The 19,088-nt window shown below is 58.0% G+C and overlaps 1 protein-coding gene across 1 annotated transcript; it reads right to left on the bottom strand.

Annotated features, from left to right (window-relative positions):
* Positions 1-811: 811 nt before the first annotated feature.
* On the bottom strand, positions 812-8,477 carry CRABP2 (cellular retinoic acid binding protein 2). The gene is made up of 4 exons (XM_090050847.1): positions 8,286-8,477; positions 3,354-3,532; positions 2,250-2,366; positions 812-2,000 (listed from the first exon to the last, which is right to left on the bottom strand). The coding sequence occupies exons 1-4, from the start codon at positions 8,353-8,355 to the stop codon at positions 1,950-1,952; spliced, it is 417 nt and encodes a 138-aa protein (XP_089906973.1). The 5' UTR covers positions 8,356-8,477; the 3' UTR covers positions 812-1,949.
* Positions 8,478-19,088: the final 10,611 nt, after the last annotated feature.

The raw sequence follows: 19,088 nt of genomic DNA, 5'->3' as shown, positions 1-19,088 counted from the left end.
GCAGCCGGCTGGAAGACTCCCACCATCTTGGCTAGTTCCAGTCACGGCCCCCCACTTCTCCACCACCAGCAGCCCCAGCTCCCATTGCACCCCAGTATTTGCAAGGTCTCCACAGCACAGCTGGGAGCCCCCAAGGCTCTTGGGGCATCTGCACATGGCTTAACCCTGGGGGACTGGTGCCTATCCACTGCCCCGTCCGCTGATCCCCAAATGCATCCCGGCAAAGGGAGCTGGGCTCTTCCTCCCCCCAAGACAAGAATGGGTATTATCTGCACCCCTCGACATCCCCATGGAGTTAAACCACCCCTGGGGGTGCAAGGAGGCTGGGCTGGACACAAGGGAGAAACACCAGTGAGTTCACAGCTTCACCTCCACAGTGCCCAAGCAACAGTCGCTCCCTTCCCCTCCAGCAGCATCAACAGAGTAAGCGGGCACCTGGATTGCCCTTTTTTATAGGTGTGTGAGAGCTCCCATCATGCTCTGCTCTTAAAGGGGAACTCACACCAGCCATAAGTTTGCCTTCCTGCCCCTCCATGGTGAAAGGGGAGAGAGCGTGGTGAACAGGGCCTGTCTAGAGCTAGCCATGCCGTGTCAGCCCATCCCACAGGCACCCACCATCTCTGGGTTCAAGATATCCAGGGGATGCAGCCTGGCTGGATCTCCAAATGGAGCAGACATCGCCCTAGTGCCAGGAGGAACCCCATTCTCCTCTCGGTCTCGGCAATCCCCCATTGTCACGAGCTCCACGACTTAATGCTGTGACGCTCACAAGAAATGGTCCTAATTTCCAACCATAACCAAGACAAGGAAGCAACTTGTGAGACATTTATTAAAAGAAAGAGGCGTCCAGAAAGACACGATGTTCAAGGCAAGATCCCCGGTGGCCTGGCTGGCTGGGGCTGGGATTTCTTTTGTGGTGTGGATTGCTTCCTTTTTAATACAATATTAACAAATAAATACTCAAACAAAGAAAATTGAGGATAAACTACCAGGACAGGAGACAGCAAGTGAGCAAGAGTTCAAGGCTCTATGTGGGGAAAGGAGCATGTCTAGACAACCCTACAGGTTCTTCCTAGGGGCATATGAAAAAATATTCTGTATAAAATCAAAAATCAAAGCCAGGGGAAATTAAAAAGGAATGCACAGCACTTTCCACTTCTCATCTTGAACGGTTGTCTGGGGGCGGGAAGGGAACCAGGGAGGGAAACCTCCAGGGGAGGAAGGATCCTGTTCAGACAGGTAACATCATGGACAATTTTGGCGAGGCCCTGGGACACGGATGCAGGTTGGAAAAGCACGTGGTGCTTGGAGGGGGAGCAGACAGGCATGGAGACGGCTTTGATGGGGCAGGAGAGGCAAAGGGAGGGGTCTAGACAGGAATTGGAAGAGATGGGGTTGGAAGGAAGCCAGGGAGCAGGGCTGTCCCAGTATGAGGATGATCCCAGTTTACTTAATGCTGGGCATCTCCTGCATGTGGATGCTCTTATTCCAGTTTATGCACAAGTGCTTGCACTGCTATTTCTAGCAAAGGCAGCACAGCTGGGCTATTCCCTGCCACCCCAGAGAGCAAAGGGTCCTTCAAATTGCACCGAAGGCATTGCAGTCTTGCAGGCTTCCAGGGTTTGGGCAAACTGCTAGGCTCCCACAGGCATCAAGGGGCAGCTGGGTTTGCAGCAGATGGGAAAACTGTTGTGCCACTGGGCAGATGGGCAGGGTGCAAGGGCAAAGCACCCAGTGCTGGGGCTGGACAGGACAAGCCCACGAGGGGTTAATTGGAGTTGCTTGAACCCTGATGTGCCGGGACGGGGGTGGCAGAGCAAAGGGGCAGGGGCGATTGTGGAGTGGGGCCTCTGGGGCATCTGGGTTGGGTCTCCGTGCCAGGGGTCCTGGAGGTCTGTGGAGGGGGCAGGATTGGGGCCATGGGAGCCTGGTGCGGCCCCGCCGGAGCCTCACTCCCGGATGTAGACCCTCGTGCAAATGACGTCGTCAGCTGTCATGGTCTAGAAAGGATGAGAACAGATGTCAGGGGATACCAGGGCCAGACACCCACCGCTGGGGCATCGGCAGCACATCCCGGGGCACCAAGGGCCCTGATTCTGGACGTAGGGCCCGAGCAGCCTTAAGAGCGCCTTGGTGGAACAGAGCAGAGGATGGGAAGAGAAATCAAGGTCTCTGATACACTGGGAGGGATCCCCCCGCTGCAAGAACCCCCCTGGGGTTAACCCTTCGCACACTGCGGTTGGCCTTACCAGGATGAGTTCCCCGTCGTTGGTCATCTCCCTGGACCAGCCTGTCTTGGGTCCCTCGCCCTTGAGCAGCCGCTGCTCACACACCATCTTGTTCTCGCTCTCCCATTTGGCCAAGCTCTGCCAGGGAGGAGAGGAACAGAGGGGCCTCGTTAGCGCAGCCAGGTGTTGGCCATTTGTTCCATCCTCCAGAGCAGGCGGGTGCTGGGTCTGTCCCCACACGGGGTGTGTGTGTGTTTGTGTGTGTGTGTGTGTGTGTGTGTGTGTGTGAGATCAATGCAAAGCACAGATAACGGGGGGGTATGTATGTGTGTGTACATGTGTGTGTGAGGTCAATGCAAAGCACAGACAGCGGGGGCATGGTGCATGTGTGTGCACACGTGTGTGAGATCAACACAAAGCACAGATAACGGGGGGGCGCGTATGTGTGTGTGTGTGCATGTGCAGGTGAGATTAATGCAAAACAGATAATGGGGGGGGGTGCATGTGTGCATGTGCATTTGTGCATGAGAGCAATGCAAAACACAGATACCAGGGAGTGGGGGTGTACACACCCATCATACCCAGTGACTTGGGCTCCAGAGGATGTGTGTGTGCGTCATATAAAGGCAGCTGGAGTCCAGGGGTGGTACACACAGGTGTACACATGGGTGTTGCACCAACTAAGCTGGACTCCAGGGGTGTGACATGGTGCACATGCATATGCGAGTGTCATGCTAAGACACCTGGAGTCACAGGACATAGGCACATACATACATGTGCATGTGTCACACCAAAAGAGCTGCAGCCCAGGGGCGCACACACACAAGTATCATGCTAAGAGGACAAGTCTTGGGGTGTGTGCTGAGATATACACGTGGGTGTGTCATGCTGAGAGCTGGAGCCCTGGCGTGTGTACGCACCCACATGTGTGTGTAAGTATCACACTAAGAGCTGGAGTCCTGGGTTTGCACAGGGTGTCTCAGACCCAGCTGGCAAAAGCCCTGTTCATCGCAGCACCTTCACACCCAGTTCTGCCCTGGCTTTGATGGGTGCAGAAGACCCCAAGCCAAGACCTGCCCCATCCAGGGTCTCCCCAGGGACAGTACAGCCCCCGCACCCCCTCACCTTGCATGGCCGCCCGTCCACGGTCTGCTCCTCAAACTCCTCACCAATCTTGAAGTGGATCTCGGTGGTGCGCACTGTGGTCGAAGTCTTGATGTAAAAGGTCTCTCCGTCCTGCTTGATCTCCACAGCTGGCTTGGAGGCCGCGGCCACTGCGATTTTCCTCAGCATCACATTGACGCCTGCGGAGGGGAGCAGGTCAGGCCACGGGTGGGCTGGGACCCCCATGAGCAAACTGGCATGGGCCAGCCGGCTCCCCTGAGGCTGGGAGAAGAGGGGATCTCTCCCCAACCAGAGTGGGAAAGCCTCAGGGTAGAACCACAGCCCCTGGCCCCGCACATCTGGGCTGCAGGCGAGTTGCAGCATCTCCCTCCCGCAGGCCAGTGGGGTCAAGTGGCTCTCGCCTGCCTCGGAGGGGGGCTGATGGGCTCTGCAAGTCAGCCCCCCATCCTGGGGGCCGCTGTGGGGTTATTTTTCAGTGAGGGGAAGTGATTGATGACAAGATGCACACGTGTGCACGTGCATACAGACACGCATATGTATACACACCCAGGCACAGTGATACACAGACAGACAAGACACTCACGCAGACACAGATGTGTACAAACACACCCTGACACGCACATGCATACACACATGCACCGAGACACAAGTGCACAAACAAGACATGCACACACAGGGGGACATGCACACAAATGGACACATACACACATGGACACAGATAAATGGAGAGACACATGCACTCACACATAGACATGCACACATGCAAACAGATGCACACACAAGACATGCACACATAGATACACAGACAGACAGACACACACACACACACAGATGCACACGTGCACTCGCGAGACATGTACACAAGGACAGAAACACGTGCATACACAAACACAGATGCACGTATATCATGCACACAGAGACAGACGCACACACACAACCATAAATACAGACACACATGTGTACCCACCCAGGTGCACACACAGACATAGAAGCACGCACACATGCAAACAGATGTGCACCCCCCCCCGCAGACAGCCATGCAGACACCTGTAGACACATGGGCATGCACTGACATGCTGAGCAGGGGCCAGGGGTGAGGAGGGGGCTGGACGAGTCCTGTGGCCCACCCAGCCTGGTTGCCCAGGGCTCCATGCCAGGAGCTGGCCCAGCTCCAGGCTCCCCTGCCGGCTTACCCCAGCTCAGGGGTCTGGGAGCCCCCAGGCGTGCGACATCCCTGGGTGTCACATGAGGAGGGGGGGACACCGTGCACCGAGCCCTGGGAGCCGGATTAACCTCTGGCCGCGGAAAGCCACAGGGCAGATTTTTCCTGGCAGAGGTCTGGCCGCGAGCCCCAGGGCCCAGCCCGGCACAGACCCCCCATTGTTTGGCCTGCCTGGCGCCCCGTTCCCATGGCTGGGCTGCTTCGGGCTCTCCCCTACCAGCCCCCAGCCCCCCAGGCCCTGGCTCTAGCTTGCGGCTTCTTCTGGGGGGTCGCTGCCACCATGACATGGGGGCTGCAGTCGAGAGGGGCATGCCAGTCCCAGAAGGAGAAACAGGACACAGGCGAGCCTTTGTCTGGTGTCTGGCCTGCAGGGTGAAGGGGGCAAGGCAGAGGGCACACATGTGGGCGTTGTGCAGGGGGGCATGAGGCACCCCACCCTGCTGAGCTCCTTGGGGGCAGCTGCATTGGAAGGACCCCAGGCGGGACCTTGGAAGGACCTTGTTTCCACTCCTGGCACTGTCAATGACTTTCTGGGAGATCTTTGCCAACTCCCTTGGCCTCCCTGCCTCAGTTTCTCCAGCTGTGGAGTGGGAGCGAATGAGGCAGGGAGGGGCGTTCACATGGGCAAGGAGAAGGGGCAGAGCCTTTAACCAGGAGCTTCGGCCGCAGCTCTGTGGGCCTCCCTGCAGCGTTCCCTCTAAGCTGCGTGGCGTGCATGGCCGCGCAGGCATGCTCATGCCACGCTGCCAGGGGCGCCTGCGCGGTCGCACACACCACGCAGCTTAGCGGGAACGCTGCCTCGCAGGGCTCCACGAGTCCTGTAAAGCCCCAGCTCCAGGAAGCACACCAGCTCTCATGGGAAAAGAAAGCAAGAGTTAAGACCCGCAGGGCCAGAGGGACTGAAGAAGCCCACCCCCCATCCAGGGCCAGCCTCAAAGCCCAGGTGCCCTGGCGAATCTGGCCCCAGTGCCCTCCCGAGACCCCCACCTGGCATTTCTCCTCTGAACTGGCATATGCAAGCTGGTGCCAAGTAAAGGGATCTCCAATGGGGGCCGCAGGAGGAAAACCCTGACAGTCCCTCGGGTGTTGTCAGGGGGGCAACTGGCTTCGCACACGGGTTGGGGACCCTTGCCCCCTGCCCCGCCTTGCTTGGCTCTGTCCCAGGCTGAAATTTAATGACTCCTTATCTCATCAGGTCCTTTCCATGGAGTCCCCCCCCCCGCCGCTTTCCCTCGCAGCCAAGGTGCCAAGAGAGATCCGCTTCCCCTCCGGCAGCTCCGATGCCAATAAAACCCAGGCTGATAAGAGCCGGGACCCCGCTTCGCCGCCGTGGGAAAGGCAGAAATTTACGCTATCGCTGGCAGATTTATTTCTCCGCCAGGCTGGGCTGGGAGAGGAAGGGAGGGGGTGCGGGAGTGAAATCGAAGCAAGTGATAATTATCCCCAAGTATTTCGCGCCGAGCCCCTCGGCTGGAAAATATTCTGCTCCATCCGTTGCAGGGGGAGGGGGCACAGGCAGGGTGTATCCCCATCCTTAGGGGCTTGGGATGGGGTTGCATGGAAGGGGGTAGCCGTGGAGGCCTGCTCCAGGGAGGGGAGAGGGCCACTGTTGCCCAGCAGGTTTGGGAGCGAGGGAGCAGCTCTCCATTGTTCTCCAGGGTTGTGGGGGAGGGGGTTTTCCATTGTTCTCCAGCTCCTGCTTGCTAGGTCTGTCCTCAAGGCAGCTCCCTGCCTCCAGGTGGGAGCCAGGGTCAGCCAGACCCTGAGCCTGGACCCCCCCCCCCCCCCCCGCCACAAACTACCCCTCCCCCAAATCCCACCGCCAAGCCCCTCCTGCCCCCCATCTCACATCCCCTCCCCCCACCCCCCAAATGCCACTGCCAGGTTCTTCACCACTCCCACCACCCTTGGAGGCTCCGCGGGGTGGTGGATGGGCTGCCTCTTTGTACCTCAGTTTCCCCTCCTGGAAAACACAGAACAACCCCCCGGCAATGGGCAACACTGGGGTCACCAGCATCACCAGCAAGGAAAGACTCGGAGGGATAAAACCGCTGTTGGAGGAGATGGTTTCCCCTGCCCCAAGCTAAATATCTCCGGGCCTCTCCCTCCAATTCAATGCCACCAGGAAGCAAAGGGTTAATTTGGGGTTTCCCTTCCTCTGCCACTGACAGTCCAGGGGCCCCTGGTCAAGTTGCTTCAACTCTGCCCCAGGGCCAGGTCTGTAATACAGGAGAAGATGCCCAGCCCTACCCCAGGTGGGGAGAAGGGATACACCCCTCCCAAGCTGCAAGGGGCTGGTCCAGCCCTCCCGGCCGGAGTGGGTTTCTGGGGTGGGGGGTTGTGTCATATTGGCTGATCCCAAGCAGCACTGCCCGTTTCAAGCTCAGCTGGAAAAGCCTGGCGCTTCTTAGAGCCCGGCTGCCTGCGTTCGTTCCACCAGCCCCTCTCCAAGATGCAAAGGCAAGAGTGGCTGAGTTGTCAAGGAGCAATTTTACCCTGGGGGGAGCCTCCATGCTACCACGTGCTTCAGATGCCAGCTGGATCTCTGAGCCGCAACTCAACGTCGCTCCCATTCCACAGATGGAGAAACTGAGGCAGTGAGGCAAAGGTCTCCCAGCAGTCAGTGGCAGCGCCAGGAGTGGAAATGAGGTGTCAGCACATAGCACTCCTCCCCCTGAGGTGCTCAGTAGGGTGCCCTTTGCCTTGTCCGCTTTGCTTTGCAGTGGACACAGGCCCAGACAAGAGCACCCTGGGTAGCAGGGGGCACGAGGCTGCTTGTTGGCGGGGCTGTGAGGCCCGGATCCCCAGCCTTGGGGCAGGGGTCTCTGCAGGGACACGTGTCCACTCCCGAGCCGCATCCCATGAGCCTGGCCGGAGCCGCGCCAAGCCGGACAGCTGTTATAGCAATCCCCGCCCTGCGCCCGGCTGCATCCAGCAGCCTAGCCCTCAGCTTGGGGGATATCATCTGATTGCGGCATGAATGTTGCCAGCCAGACTCGTCCTGCGATACCACCCCAGAGCTGGGGGGAGGAAATCCAGCAGCTGGCGCTTGGGGAGGGGGAGGTTGGAAGGAAGCCTAGCCGCAGCCTGGGCCAGCGGTTAGAGCAGGGGGCAGCTCAGGCCTGGGACTCTTAGCTTCTGCATCTGGCGCCAGTCCTGGGCTTCCTGGGGGTCCCTGAGGCCAGAGACTTAGCCTCCTTAACCATGCCTCAGTTTCCCAGTCTGTGCAATGGGTGCGAGCGTGGTCCCCATGTGCTGTGGCGCCCCAGGGATCCGCACAGGGATGGCTCGGGCCTGTTTCCCACCCCCCCGGCACGAAGAAGCCCTTTCGGGAGGTGAAGATACAGACTGGTCAGCGCACTGGCGCCTGCTCGGCGTCTCTTACAGGTGCTAGCGCTCCGCCCGCAGGAGGTCCGCGATGGCCCTGGCACGCACCCCACACATAGGCGCCCTCGCCCTCACACACCCCAGCTCTGTGCCTCGTCCCGGCCCCGACCCAAGCCCTCCTCTTTCTAGGCCCCGCGCACCCCCACATCTCCCTCCCTGCGCCCCCCGGCTCCTCCAGCCCGGGGCACGGAGCGGGGAAACTGAGGCCGGCCGGCCCAGGGGACTCCCCCCACCCCGCCTGTGGCCCCGGCGCACACGGCCCTCCGAGCCCCCGCAGCGAGCCCCGCGGGTGCGGCTCCGCAGCCCGGCCCATTGCCGCTCACCCAGCGCCTTGAGCAGCTCCTCGAAGTTCTCCGAGCTCTTCATCCTCCAGTTGCCGGAGAAGTTGGGCATGGCCAGGCCGGCCGGGCTCTCTCCCCGTGTGCTGGGCGTGGATGGCTCCCGCGGCTCCGTCCCTGCCGGCCGCAGCCTCCTCTCGCGCTCCGCCAGGCTTTCTCCCCCCGCTCCCGCTCCGATGTGTCATTTTATGGCTCAGCCGCCCTGTCTAGTCCCTCCCTCGCGCTCCTGGGAGAGGAGGAGAGCAGCTCCCCCCGCTCACCTGGGGGCCCTCCCCTTCTGCCCTTGGGCAGCCTCGGGGACCTGCCCAAGGGCTTTGGGAGCCGCCCGTGCGGAGGGATCCGTGGCAGGGGGCACGGCCCCATCCTGTGCAATCCCATGTCTGGGACCCCCCCCCGTCCAGCCCCATTCTCTCCCAGTCTGACCCCATCCCAGACCGGTTTCAACTGAATGGGTTTCATCTGCCCCACTCAAAACCCCCCCGGGGGCAAAGGGGATCCTGACACCGGTGGGCGCTCCTGTAATCTGTGCAATTCAGAGAGATCTCCCCATCCACTGGGCTATCTCCCTATAGTAGGAAGATATATGGTCTCATTTGCGGGGGGCTGCAGCCAGGTCAGAGCCCCAACATGCACCGGGTCAGTGTCGGAGCAGGGTGTGGCATTTCCCGGGCATCTGGGGGAGGCTGCCGGGGGACCCCGGCCAGCGCGTGCCTCTGAGACAGGGGAGAATGAACCCCTCTCTGGGGGCAGGCTGGGGCAAGCCGGAGGGGTGCTGAGGCCAGATTGGGGGGTCACCTGGGTGTTGGGGGGTCCCAGGACCTGGAGCAAAACAACAGCTCCGCCTGGTGGCACCGAGCAGGAGCGTCCCCGGGCGCTGGCAGGGCTGGCAGGCTTTCCTGGCGTTGGGGCACTCATTTACAGACCCCCTAGCAGTTAACAAAGTGGAATCATTAGGCCAGAAGTGACACCCCCAGGCGTGGAGGGTGCAGGCCTTCTGCTCTGGACAGAGGGGCTCACAGGACTGCCCACCCCCTTAGGATGCCTGGGTTCTCTTCTCCGAAGATCTTCCCGCTTGCTCCTTCTTTGTCTGCCTCCTTACCCAGCTGGAGGACGGACTCTGCATCTCTCCTTGCAACCCCTGAGCTCTGTCACAGTCAAAATAGCGTGTGCCCCTCCCGGATGTGGGGCTAGGGAAGCTGCTGCCCCATTGCAAAGCGCTTCGAGCACTACAGGGTGCTAATCTCTGCTTGTCACCATGACCTTACACCACAAAAACTACCCTGGGGTAAGAGCAGGCACACATGGGTAGTGACCATGGAGCAGCCAAAGCCCTAACCACTTGCAGCTCTCCTGGAAAAGCTGTTTATAGGGTCCTGAGGACAACCTTACAAATACCCACACACCAGCACGGTGCTTGTATTGAAGACTTTCTCCAGCTCGTCTGCTCCGACATTGTCCCCTTTAACGAAAAAAAAAAAAAGGGAGACTGCCCTGTGCTGGGGGAGAGTTTGCCTTGGCTCCCAGCCTGAGACCAAGTCAAAAGATTAACAGCTCGTGCTGGATTAAAAACCTGGAGAAATTAGGCCGTGCTAACGCCTTGTGAATTATTCTCCCAGCTTCCTCCAGATTCCCGGGCTATACAGGGAAATGATATCCAGGTTCAGAAGAAGAACAGTCCTCCAAAAGCACCAAATCTTTCCTGTTTTGGTCTCAAAAGCACCTTCTCCATGCCCTCTCCTACCTGTCCTGCCATTGCTGATCCAAGGAATCGACCATTTTGCACCTAGGGGTCTCCAAGACCACTGAGAGGGGCTGGAAATGTCTGGTCCAGTGCCACAAATAAGCTATGCTTTAGAGGAGGGGTTCTCTATGGGGAGGCCCTGTGGGGGGGGGGGCGTGAGATCTTTTTAAGGGTGCTGCAGCACAATATTAGTGAATTTAGGTGCAAACAATTACGCATGATGCACAAGAAAAAAACCCCAGAGGATACCAATAGGAATCCAGAGCTCACAAACCTGTCCAGGATTTTTGGGAGCCCCTTGCAAAGGGCAGAAGTGCTCTAGGCACCTTCTCGTAGTGACAGCGAGTGGGGGAAGAACTGGGCTTTTCCAGGGGAGGGGAGGGTCTGCCACTTGCTCTGACCTGGAGCTTTCCATCAATAGCTCTCCAAGCAGTCGATATCATTACTCCCATATCACAGATGGGAAAACTGAGGCACAAAGGAGTCTAAGGAGGTTGAGAAGCACAGCTTTAGGAAAACAGGATGTGTCCATAGACGCATAGAAAGGGGACCTCAGAAAGGGACCTCAGGAGGTCACATCTAGTCCGACCTCTTGCTCCAAGCAGGACCAGCCCCAACTACATCATCCCAGCCAAGGACAGGACATGACCATCCCCTCCCACTTCAACCTGATAAATTCCCCACTGAAACCCAGAGAACGTTATTTGTGCTTTTGTAGATAAGTCAGGAAACCAGCACCACCAAAACCCAGAAACCTTCCCACGTGTTGGCGGGGATGCTGATACCAGACCCCAATCCTGTCTGCAGCAGACCCCGCATTGACACAGGCCCCAGTCTTTGTCACCACCTCTCTTCCAAAGCCTCTGCACAGCCTGGAAAGCACCAGGGTTTATCCCAATTTGGATGTGGTTCTTTTTGGATGGCCTCTGCAACTGGTCACCCATCCGCAGGGCCCAGGAGAGAGCCCTTTAACCACAAAGGAGGACCCTGCCAGGGATAACCTGATAAGGCTGCATCATTGTCTAATGAGATCTGTTTCTCTAATTGAGGTGGATGGTATCAGTAGGGTGAGGGCCCTGTGTATTTTTTTGCCTCCCTCTCTAAACAGAGGAGAGAAGCTAATTCTATTTATCCATCAAATTGCAGCAGATTAGCTTGCCGCACAAATCATCCAATGTAATTAGCTCCTCTGATTAGATCAGCTAGTTCTTACTCCTCGGGGTCTAGTTAGATGAAGGACTGGCATCTGCAGAGCAGGACCCATCTCCCTGCACAGCTGGGGGTGTTTCTTTGCTGTGTGTCACATCTGCGTGCCAGGCCAGGCATTTTGTATGGGGGGTTAGAAAGAGAGAGTGCAGTGTGCGCATCTCTCCTTTCTCATGAAGAATTTACTCCTTGCTTCTTTCAAATCATGGGTATTTCTCTCCACCTACAATTAAAATAATTTACAGGGAAAAACTGCAGGGTCTGCTCCAGTAGTTACTAAGAACAGGTCTTGTATCAATCAGGCTCTGTATTTGGAAAATGGGGTCAAGATTTTCTTCTTTCCACCCTTTGTCTAGTCTAGATCCTTCTTCTCCTCCCCTGCCACCAACTCTGACCTGGAGCTTGCCACCAATAGCTCTCCAAGTGTTGTATAAAGACAGTCAGTATCACTACCCCCATATCACAGATGGAGAAACTGAGGCACAAAGGCATCTCAATGCCTCAGTTTGAGGCACTGAGACAAACTCAGTCTCTGCAGCCGAACAAACTGGGCAAACTGAGGCACAGGGTGGCAAAGGACTTGCTCATCGTGAGTACCAACTGCTGCTCTGCCCTGTAGACCACATTGCTCTTCCCAGCACGCACTGCACCTTACCATGGGTTTGCAAGACCAAATTCCTACCCTGATGGGCTCCAAATGCATCAGTGCCAAGTCACCAGGACTTGAAACTCATGAAGGAAAAGGGAGGGTTTTCTCCCCTTCCCTCCCACCCCAAAGTGATCAAAAAGCTCCATATGTCCCATAACATTTTTGGCCCTTTCAACTCTAAATGCCTACGATTATTTTTTAAATGAAACACCGTGAACTAAACACAAGCCAAAAGATCCTGCAGTGATTCCCACTCCGAAGGCATCTGAACAGCACTCAGCCCCCTCCCCTGGAAGGCTCTTGGGGCTTTCTCAGCTTTGCAGGGAGAGCTGGATGGATTGTTTTTCTCTTCTCCATCTCCCCCTGGCCACCCCCACCCCCACCTCCCGCCCCTAATTTCTAGGCTGCGATTTTCACAAGCCAAGTTTGGGCCTGGAGTGAATTTTTACTGTCAGGCACGAATCCCCCGAAGAACGGGATTTATAACAAAGCGGGCTGACATAACCTTACCTACAGCATTGCAACAGCGACCCCCAAAAAGTCCAGGGAGGGAAAGTATGATGTTACCCGCGAGCTATTGTGTGCAAGACACTGAGGTTAGAGGCAGACACAGCGAGTGTGGGTGGTCGCATCTTCACCATATTCGACAGGCTTGCAAAACACACGGAGCGGGTGCTGTATCGTGCCTCCCAGCTCACACATTCAATTGCAGCCGCTTCTGGGGTGGAACGGGGCAGCAGTTTAACCCTCAGTCGCAAAGACCATGTCCCCGAAACACAGGGGAGGGCTGAAACAGCTGTGCTCCAGCCCTGAACAAGGCACCCCACTGCCCTGAAATGCGGCCAGCTCTGGGGTGGGGCACAGACAACCACCCCGTGATGCTACAGAACCTGTTTCAAGCAGGAAAGGAACAGGGTCCTAGAGGTAAAGGTGCATTCAGTTTAGGGTGGAAAGTAAGAATTGCTCCCAGCAGTTGCAGGGAGGGGGGAAGAAGGACACGAAGTGATGCAGGCTCCAGGATCGGATGGAAATAGAGCAGAGAGTAGGAAGTGAAAGGCTCACCGTGAAGCCGATCATCTCCTGCCTCCTCTCCAGTGCTACAAATCCAACTAAAATGACCCAGTGAAGACTATGAACCTCCTAATATGACCCCCCTGCCCCTCCCACTATCTCTTGCTCCTGCAGTGAAGCAGACAGCAGCTGCCCCACTTGCCAGCGATTGTCTCAGGCTCCCTGCACACTCAGGCCCAGTCACCCGGGGCAGGGGGTCATCTCCAAGGATCCCTTTGTTCTCATAACCCCTGGAGAGTCAGCTGCTGGTTTCTGTTAACAGCACTAACTCTCCCAAAGCTGGAAAGAAAGCCCAGGTGTCCTGGTGCTAGCCCCTGCTCTAACCCTAGCCCACCTAACTCCCTCCTGGAGCTGGAAAAAGAACCCAGGAATCCTGAGGGTCAATCCCGGGTGTGGGCAGCATCTTGCTTTGGTGCTAGGTCCCCTGTACCTTCCTGCTTGCTTCTGCTGGGAGCCTGGACAGGGCAGGGAGAGGAGCCCATCGCTGGGAAAGGGAATCCAGCAGGCCCACGAACAATTGCCAGGCGGGAGTGCACATCTGGAAGGAATTCGGCTGGGCAGGCCTGAGAATCCCTTGTCCCGTCTCCCCCACCTCCATCTTCCCGCTTTGTTTTCCTGGCAGCCCCCGGGCAGGCGGGCGGCTCCGAGACAAACATTCCAGCTTCGCTCTGCAAATAAAGCCAAGTGGCTCTGATGGAGGGGGGTGGGAGGCCGGGCTGGAGGCCCACTGGCAACCCACAAGGCGGGTGCATCTTGCCCCCTTCCCACAGCTGGATGGGGCTCTGAAAACAGTTGGATTGAGCCTCCCACCCTGTAGCCCCCCCTGCCCCCAGCCAGGACCCTTGGCGATGGGCCATGCACAGAGTTACTCAGCCCAGTCGGAGACCCTGGCCCCAGACCCCACATCTAATTCCCTGATAAGCACCCCCAAAACCCTTCCACCCTCTGCCCTGGCTCCCCCCACATCACACAGCCTGCTCTATCCCTGGGGTAAGCAACCTCCCCACTTAGCCAGCCATCAGCTCTACCCAAAACCCCAAGGCATAAAGCCCCTCACCCTCGACCCATTGCAGACACGAGCTCTAGCAGCAGAAAAGCCTTTTCCCGCAGGCATCACCCTGATGCCTTTATCAGGGCCAATATTAGCATCGCTCGGTCCCCTGAACCGAGACCCTGCTACCCGCCAGCCCATAACGAGGTGTTGGCTACAAAAACAAGACCCCTTTCTCCTTCTGCAAGGAACAACTATGTCCCTCAATGCTTCTTCCTTGAAAAACTGCAGCCCCCAAAGGACTTCCTCTAACAAAGGGAAGGGAAACCCTAAGCCCCCAAACGCTGATACGACCCAACGAGCCAATTCTCATTCCCTCAGAAGATGGACAAATCCACGCCTGAAAAGGGACAGGGCTGAAACCCTCTTTTCCGCAGGAGATGAGTTGAGTTGGGAAATCACAGCCAGCTCCCAGCGCTGTATTATTGTATCTGCTGCCACAAATATTATTGCAGGTGCAGCCCTGAGCATCACCAGGCGCAGCGGGGGGCAGGAGCCGGCCCAGAGCACGATAGCGACTCCACAAGGCATTGTGGATGGAGGCTAGGTTATGCTGAGGCAGCGTAGTGCAGCGGTCAGAGCCGCAGGCTGGGACACCGGCATTCAGCAATGGATCTGCCTGTTCCCACTTGTCTCCATTTCCACTCTGTGTCCTGCCTTGCTCATCCATGAGCTCTCACTGCATACAGCTGGGGGAGCTTTGCCAGGGGCCAGGGGTCCTGGCTTTGCCTGGGGCTGGGGGTCATAGATCTTGGAGGATTTGGGAGACCAGGGGGATGGCTCTCCACCACTCTGCTCCCTATCACCCAGGTGCTTCTGGCTGTCCTTGACTAGGGAGCAGGGAGGAAGGATGCCACCCCTAGAAACGGAAAAGGAAGAAGACGATACTCCCACTTCGCCCCCTAGCTTCTGATGGCTACTGAAATCCCACAAGATCCCCCACTGCGCTCACGATTTGTGCCTTTCATGCAGCCTGGTGCCAAAACCCTTGGGCCAGAGGTCTGGGGGTGGCAGGGGCCCAAACAGCCTGGTCCTTGCCTGGGGCTTTGGGTGCAGCAGTGTCCTTCCTCTCTCATATCTCCCTCAGCCACCCCTCCAGGGGCATCCCAGAGGGATTTCAGGCAGCTTGATTCATGCCGGCTGCTTCCCAGCCCAGCCCCTCGCCCATCCAGGAGCAGCCAGCCTGTGCATGGTTTGCGGTTTTGAACAGTCCCCAAGCTGCCTTGTGCTGTGGGAGGGGAGGGAAACGTGGCGCAGCTGGACATACTTGCTATGACCCATCCCGCGGGCTGGGCAACGGGGCCCTGCTGGGTTATGAGACCCCCATGCAGTGGCGGCACTTCTCACCCCTTCCAGGGCATGACCTCGGCCCCGACAGAGACGTCCTCTGCACCACAGAGCCTGATTCTCTGGGTTGCAGCAAGACAGATGCCTTGCAGGGGAGGGCGAAATGGCCGCCAGTGTCTCCCCTGTGCAGGGCATTTTCCCGCTCCCCGGTGCCTGGCTTCTAGGGCAGATCAGGGTATGGCTGCTACTCACCGAGTCCTGGATTGAGACATGACCCTAACCCCTTCAGCTAAAACCACCTTCTCTTCCCACGGCATCCCATATCCTCCTACAAGACTTGGCTCCTTTTGTCAGCCCCCAGCTGTCCCCACCAGACCCTTTGCACCCGGGAGCCTGTGCAAAAGGTCAGCAGGTCTGGAGGGGGCAGCTCCCAGAGAAAGACCAAGCCCAGATCTACCCCAGAACAGAAAGCTGGGGTGCTTTGCAGTTTAAGTTCCTTCCTTCATATCCCCTCAGCCCAAAGCTTTTCTCCCCCCTCCACGTTTTCTCTTTGCCCCTCTCTGCTCCAGGCACCTGCTGCAGCCTGCTCCAGGGGGCATGGGGTGGGGTAGGAGGGGAAGCTCCCTTGGCCAAAAGGCTGCTGGGGTTAGATCAACAGCATGCAGAAGGCTCCAGCCCCTGGCAACTGGAGCTGGGGAAAGGCTTCCCGGCCCCGGCTAGAGGTATTTGATATGGGCTTCTGGCTCAAAACAAGTACAAAGGTCCCCAGTCCCTCTCTGCCGGCCCTGGATCCCATGCTGGCCCAAGCTGGGGTCAAGGACAAGCCACTGCCTAGGCAAGACCTTCCAGGGATCTCACCCTGGGCACAGAGGCAGAGTCCTTGCTTTGGAGATGCCGCCTGAATACGGTCCCGCGCTACCCACTGACTCGCGCTGCCAGCAGTCCATAGCTCTGCCCCAGCCCAAGGTCACTGCCTTGCTTATCTCGGCTCTGTCTGACCCCTGCCCGTGACCCCTTCCCCTGAAAAGGGGCTGGCCCCGCTCTGACCCGGCGCCCCTGCTGCAGAAAGAAAGTGGAGCCTGGCGCTCCCCTCGCTAGAAAGGGCTGGTCCAGCATCTGCCGCCAAGCTGGGGCCGGGGCACCTGGTTCTGATTTGCAAAGGCATAAAAGTTTTAACGACCGGCCATTTATAACCCATATGTAACCCGGCTCCCACGGCCCGGCCAGACACAAAGGGCCCCCTGCTGTTCCCCCCACCCTGGCTGGCCTGGGTACCTTGGGCTTGAACTGTGGCTTCCCAGCTCCTTAGGGCAGAATCGCACACACATAAGCACATGCATGCACGTGCCTTCACAGGCACAAATGCATACGAGTACGCACACACCCTTTGCACTGCATGCAGATCCATATGAGCACGCCTCCCCTTCGCCTGCACACACCAAAACACACACATGCATGCACCCCCCTTCATGCTGCACACGCAGGCACACCCAGACATGCACCCCCCTTCACACAACACACACACACTTTGCACTGCATGCACATACACATGCACCCTCCCTTCAGCTCCACACACCAACACACACGCGCATACATACACCCACCCCTCCACAGTACACACACATGCCATCACACATATGCAAGCACAGGCGCATATGCACTTTCACAGGTGCACACGCACATGCACACACACATGCATGCCCACCAGCCTACCTGAAGCCAGAAGACAATGAGCAGTGCCCCCCCCCCCTTGCCTCTCCCCCAGCTTCACGCCCAGCTGGTGCCAGGGGCAGACAGTCTCAGTCCCAAGCAGCTGGGGCTGCTGCCTCTGAACCCCCGCTGACCTTGGCCCAGAACAAAGGAGCAGCCCCCACCCCTGCGCCCTCTCCTTGGCTTCACTCCTCTTCCTCCTTCACTCCCACTTTGCTTTCCCTTCCCCTCACACCCTCTCTGCTCCCAGGCTTCCCCCCTCCTGCATTAGCAAGAAGCCTCCTGCATCCATCCTGGGGCCCTGTTGGCTGACCCTGGGAGGGAGGCACAAGGTGAGCTGGAAGGATTCCTGGTACAAAGGCCCTGCTGCCCATCACTCATGGCCCTGCTGGGGTCCATCTCCTCGGAGCCTTGGCCCCACCGTGCCAGAGCCAGGCGCAGACATCAAACGGGGGGACCCACTCTCATGACCCCTGGGAGACATACAGCCCTGAGTGCAGGTTGGCCAACGAGGGTGCTCTGAGAGCGCGCAGTCCTGTCCTGCCCTGAGCCAGCCAGCCATTGCCCTGACACCCGCTTCTACGACTTCCTGTTTCCCTAATGAGGCAGGAAGTCATTACTGCTATTTAATGACGGCTCTGTGTTCATGGGAAAGACCTGCTAGAGCCCAGGGAATGCAGGGCCTGGGGCACGCGTGGCACACGGAGGACGCGGGCACATGCCTGGCACAGGGTCCCCTCTGCCTTGCTGCAGTGCAGACCATGGGACAAACAAGGCCATGCCTGTCTGGGGCAGTCAGTAGCTCCTTGGGGACAGGGTGGAAAAGGGACTCACTCCAGAGCACCCAAAAGAATTGAATCCAGGTGTCTGTAGCAGCAGCAAGCCTGGGACCCCCACGGGCCCATCCTTATCATGCTGCTTTCAGTCCACATCCATCAGCAATGCTGGGGCCAGGGCTGCTTCAGCCCCATCAGGAGGGGGTGGGCTGTGGGATGGGGTTGGCACATGGATGCTTCCAGCGCCCCGCTCTGAGCTCAGTGAGCCCAGCCCTGTGAGCCGCTGCAGCCTGCAGTCCCATCCACTCCATCTCCGAGCCCTTCTGGGGCTTTGCCCCCAACTATAACTTGGGGCTCCCAGCACTTCCTTGCCCTGCTCCAGGAGGGCTGCAACAGGGATCTCAATGCCTGCAGTGGTCCAGAGACAGTCAGCAGTACCTGCTTGGCACCGGGCAAGGCCATGATTCCCCTGGGGGAAAGCCAAGATGTGCAGGGACTTGCCTGCGCTCATGGGGGGATTAAGCAGCAGAGACCTCAGACCTCCTGCATCTATTTAGAGCTCTAAGATTAGGGAGCAGCTCCCCTGTCAGAGGTTGTGGCTACCTCTTGTGGGGGGCTTGTATACTGCCAGTACTCCTCCAGGGTGGGATTGAAACCCTCCAAGACCCCAGGGCTTCTCCCCTTCCTGGATACTTCCACATGCCTTCCCTGAAACATGTCCTTTACTTCTAACTGCCCCCTCCACCCACCAGCTCAGCTTTGGCCAATGGGTCCTTTCCAATGGTTCAGACACTTCTGGGCCCCATCCATTCTCCGCCCAATTTGTGTCTCCATCCTCCTGCAAAGAAGGTCAAACATCTGGCTGGTTCACCATGGTGACCACAAATAGGTCCCAGACCGGCGAGGCCCGGGCTTCCTTCAGGGGGACACGAGGTTTGCATCAACTCGAAACTGAACCCCAGTCCATCGGGGCGAAGGACAGAGATGAGGAGTGAATCTGATTTGCCTTCCCCCAGGTGCTGCCGGTCCCAGGCCTGGGATCTTTCAAACAAAAGTCTTAACAATACGATCATGAAATGCGGCTGCCTCTGGGTGGGGCCAAGCAGCTGGTTATTAGCCATGCTGGGAGGTGATTCATTCACCAAGGAATGGCAGCTGCTTGCATGCGGCCTGCCTGGAGACTGCCAGCTTAGCCATGAAATGCAGCCACATCTGGGGTGGAACAAACGGAACAAGATATTAGGAGTCAACCCAGGGCAGTTACTTGCAGACAAAGCTTTGTGCCACCCCTATGCAG

Source organism: Crocodylus siamensis, chromosome 6, assembly GCF_052110815.1.
Source record: "Crocodylus siamensis isolate JL-2025a chromosome 6, ASM5211081v1, whole genome shotgun sequence".
Taxonomy (NCBI): Eukaryota; Metazoa; Chordata; order Crocodylia; family Crocodylidae; genus Crocodylus; species Crocodylus siamensis.
This window is presented reverse-complemented; position numbering and strand designations above follow the sequence as displayed.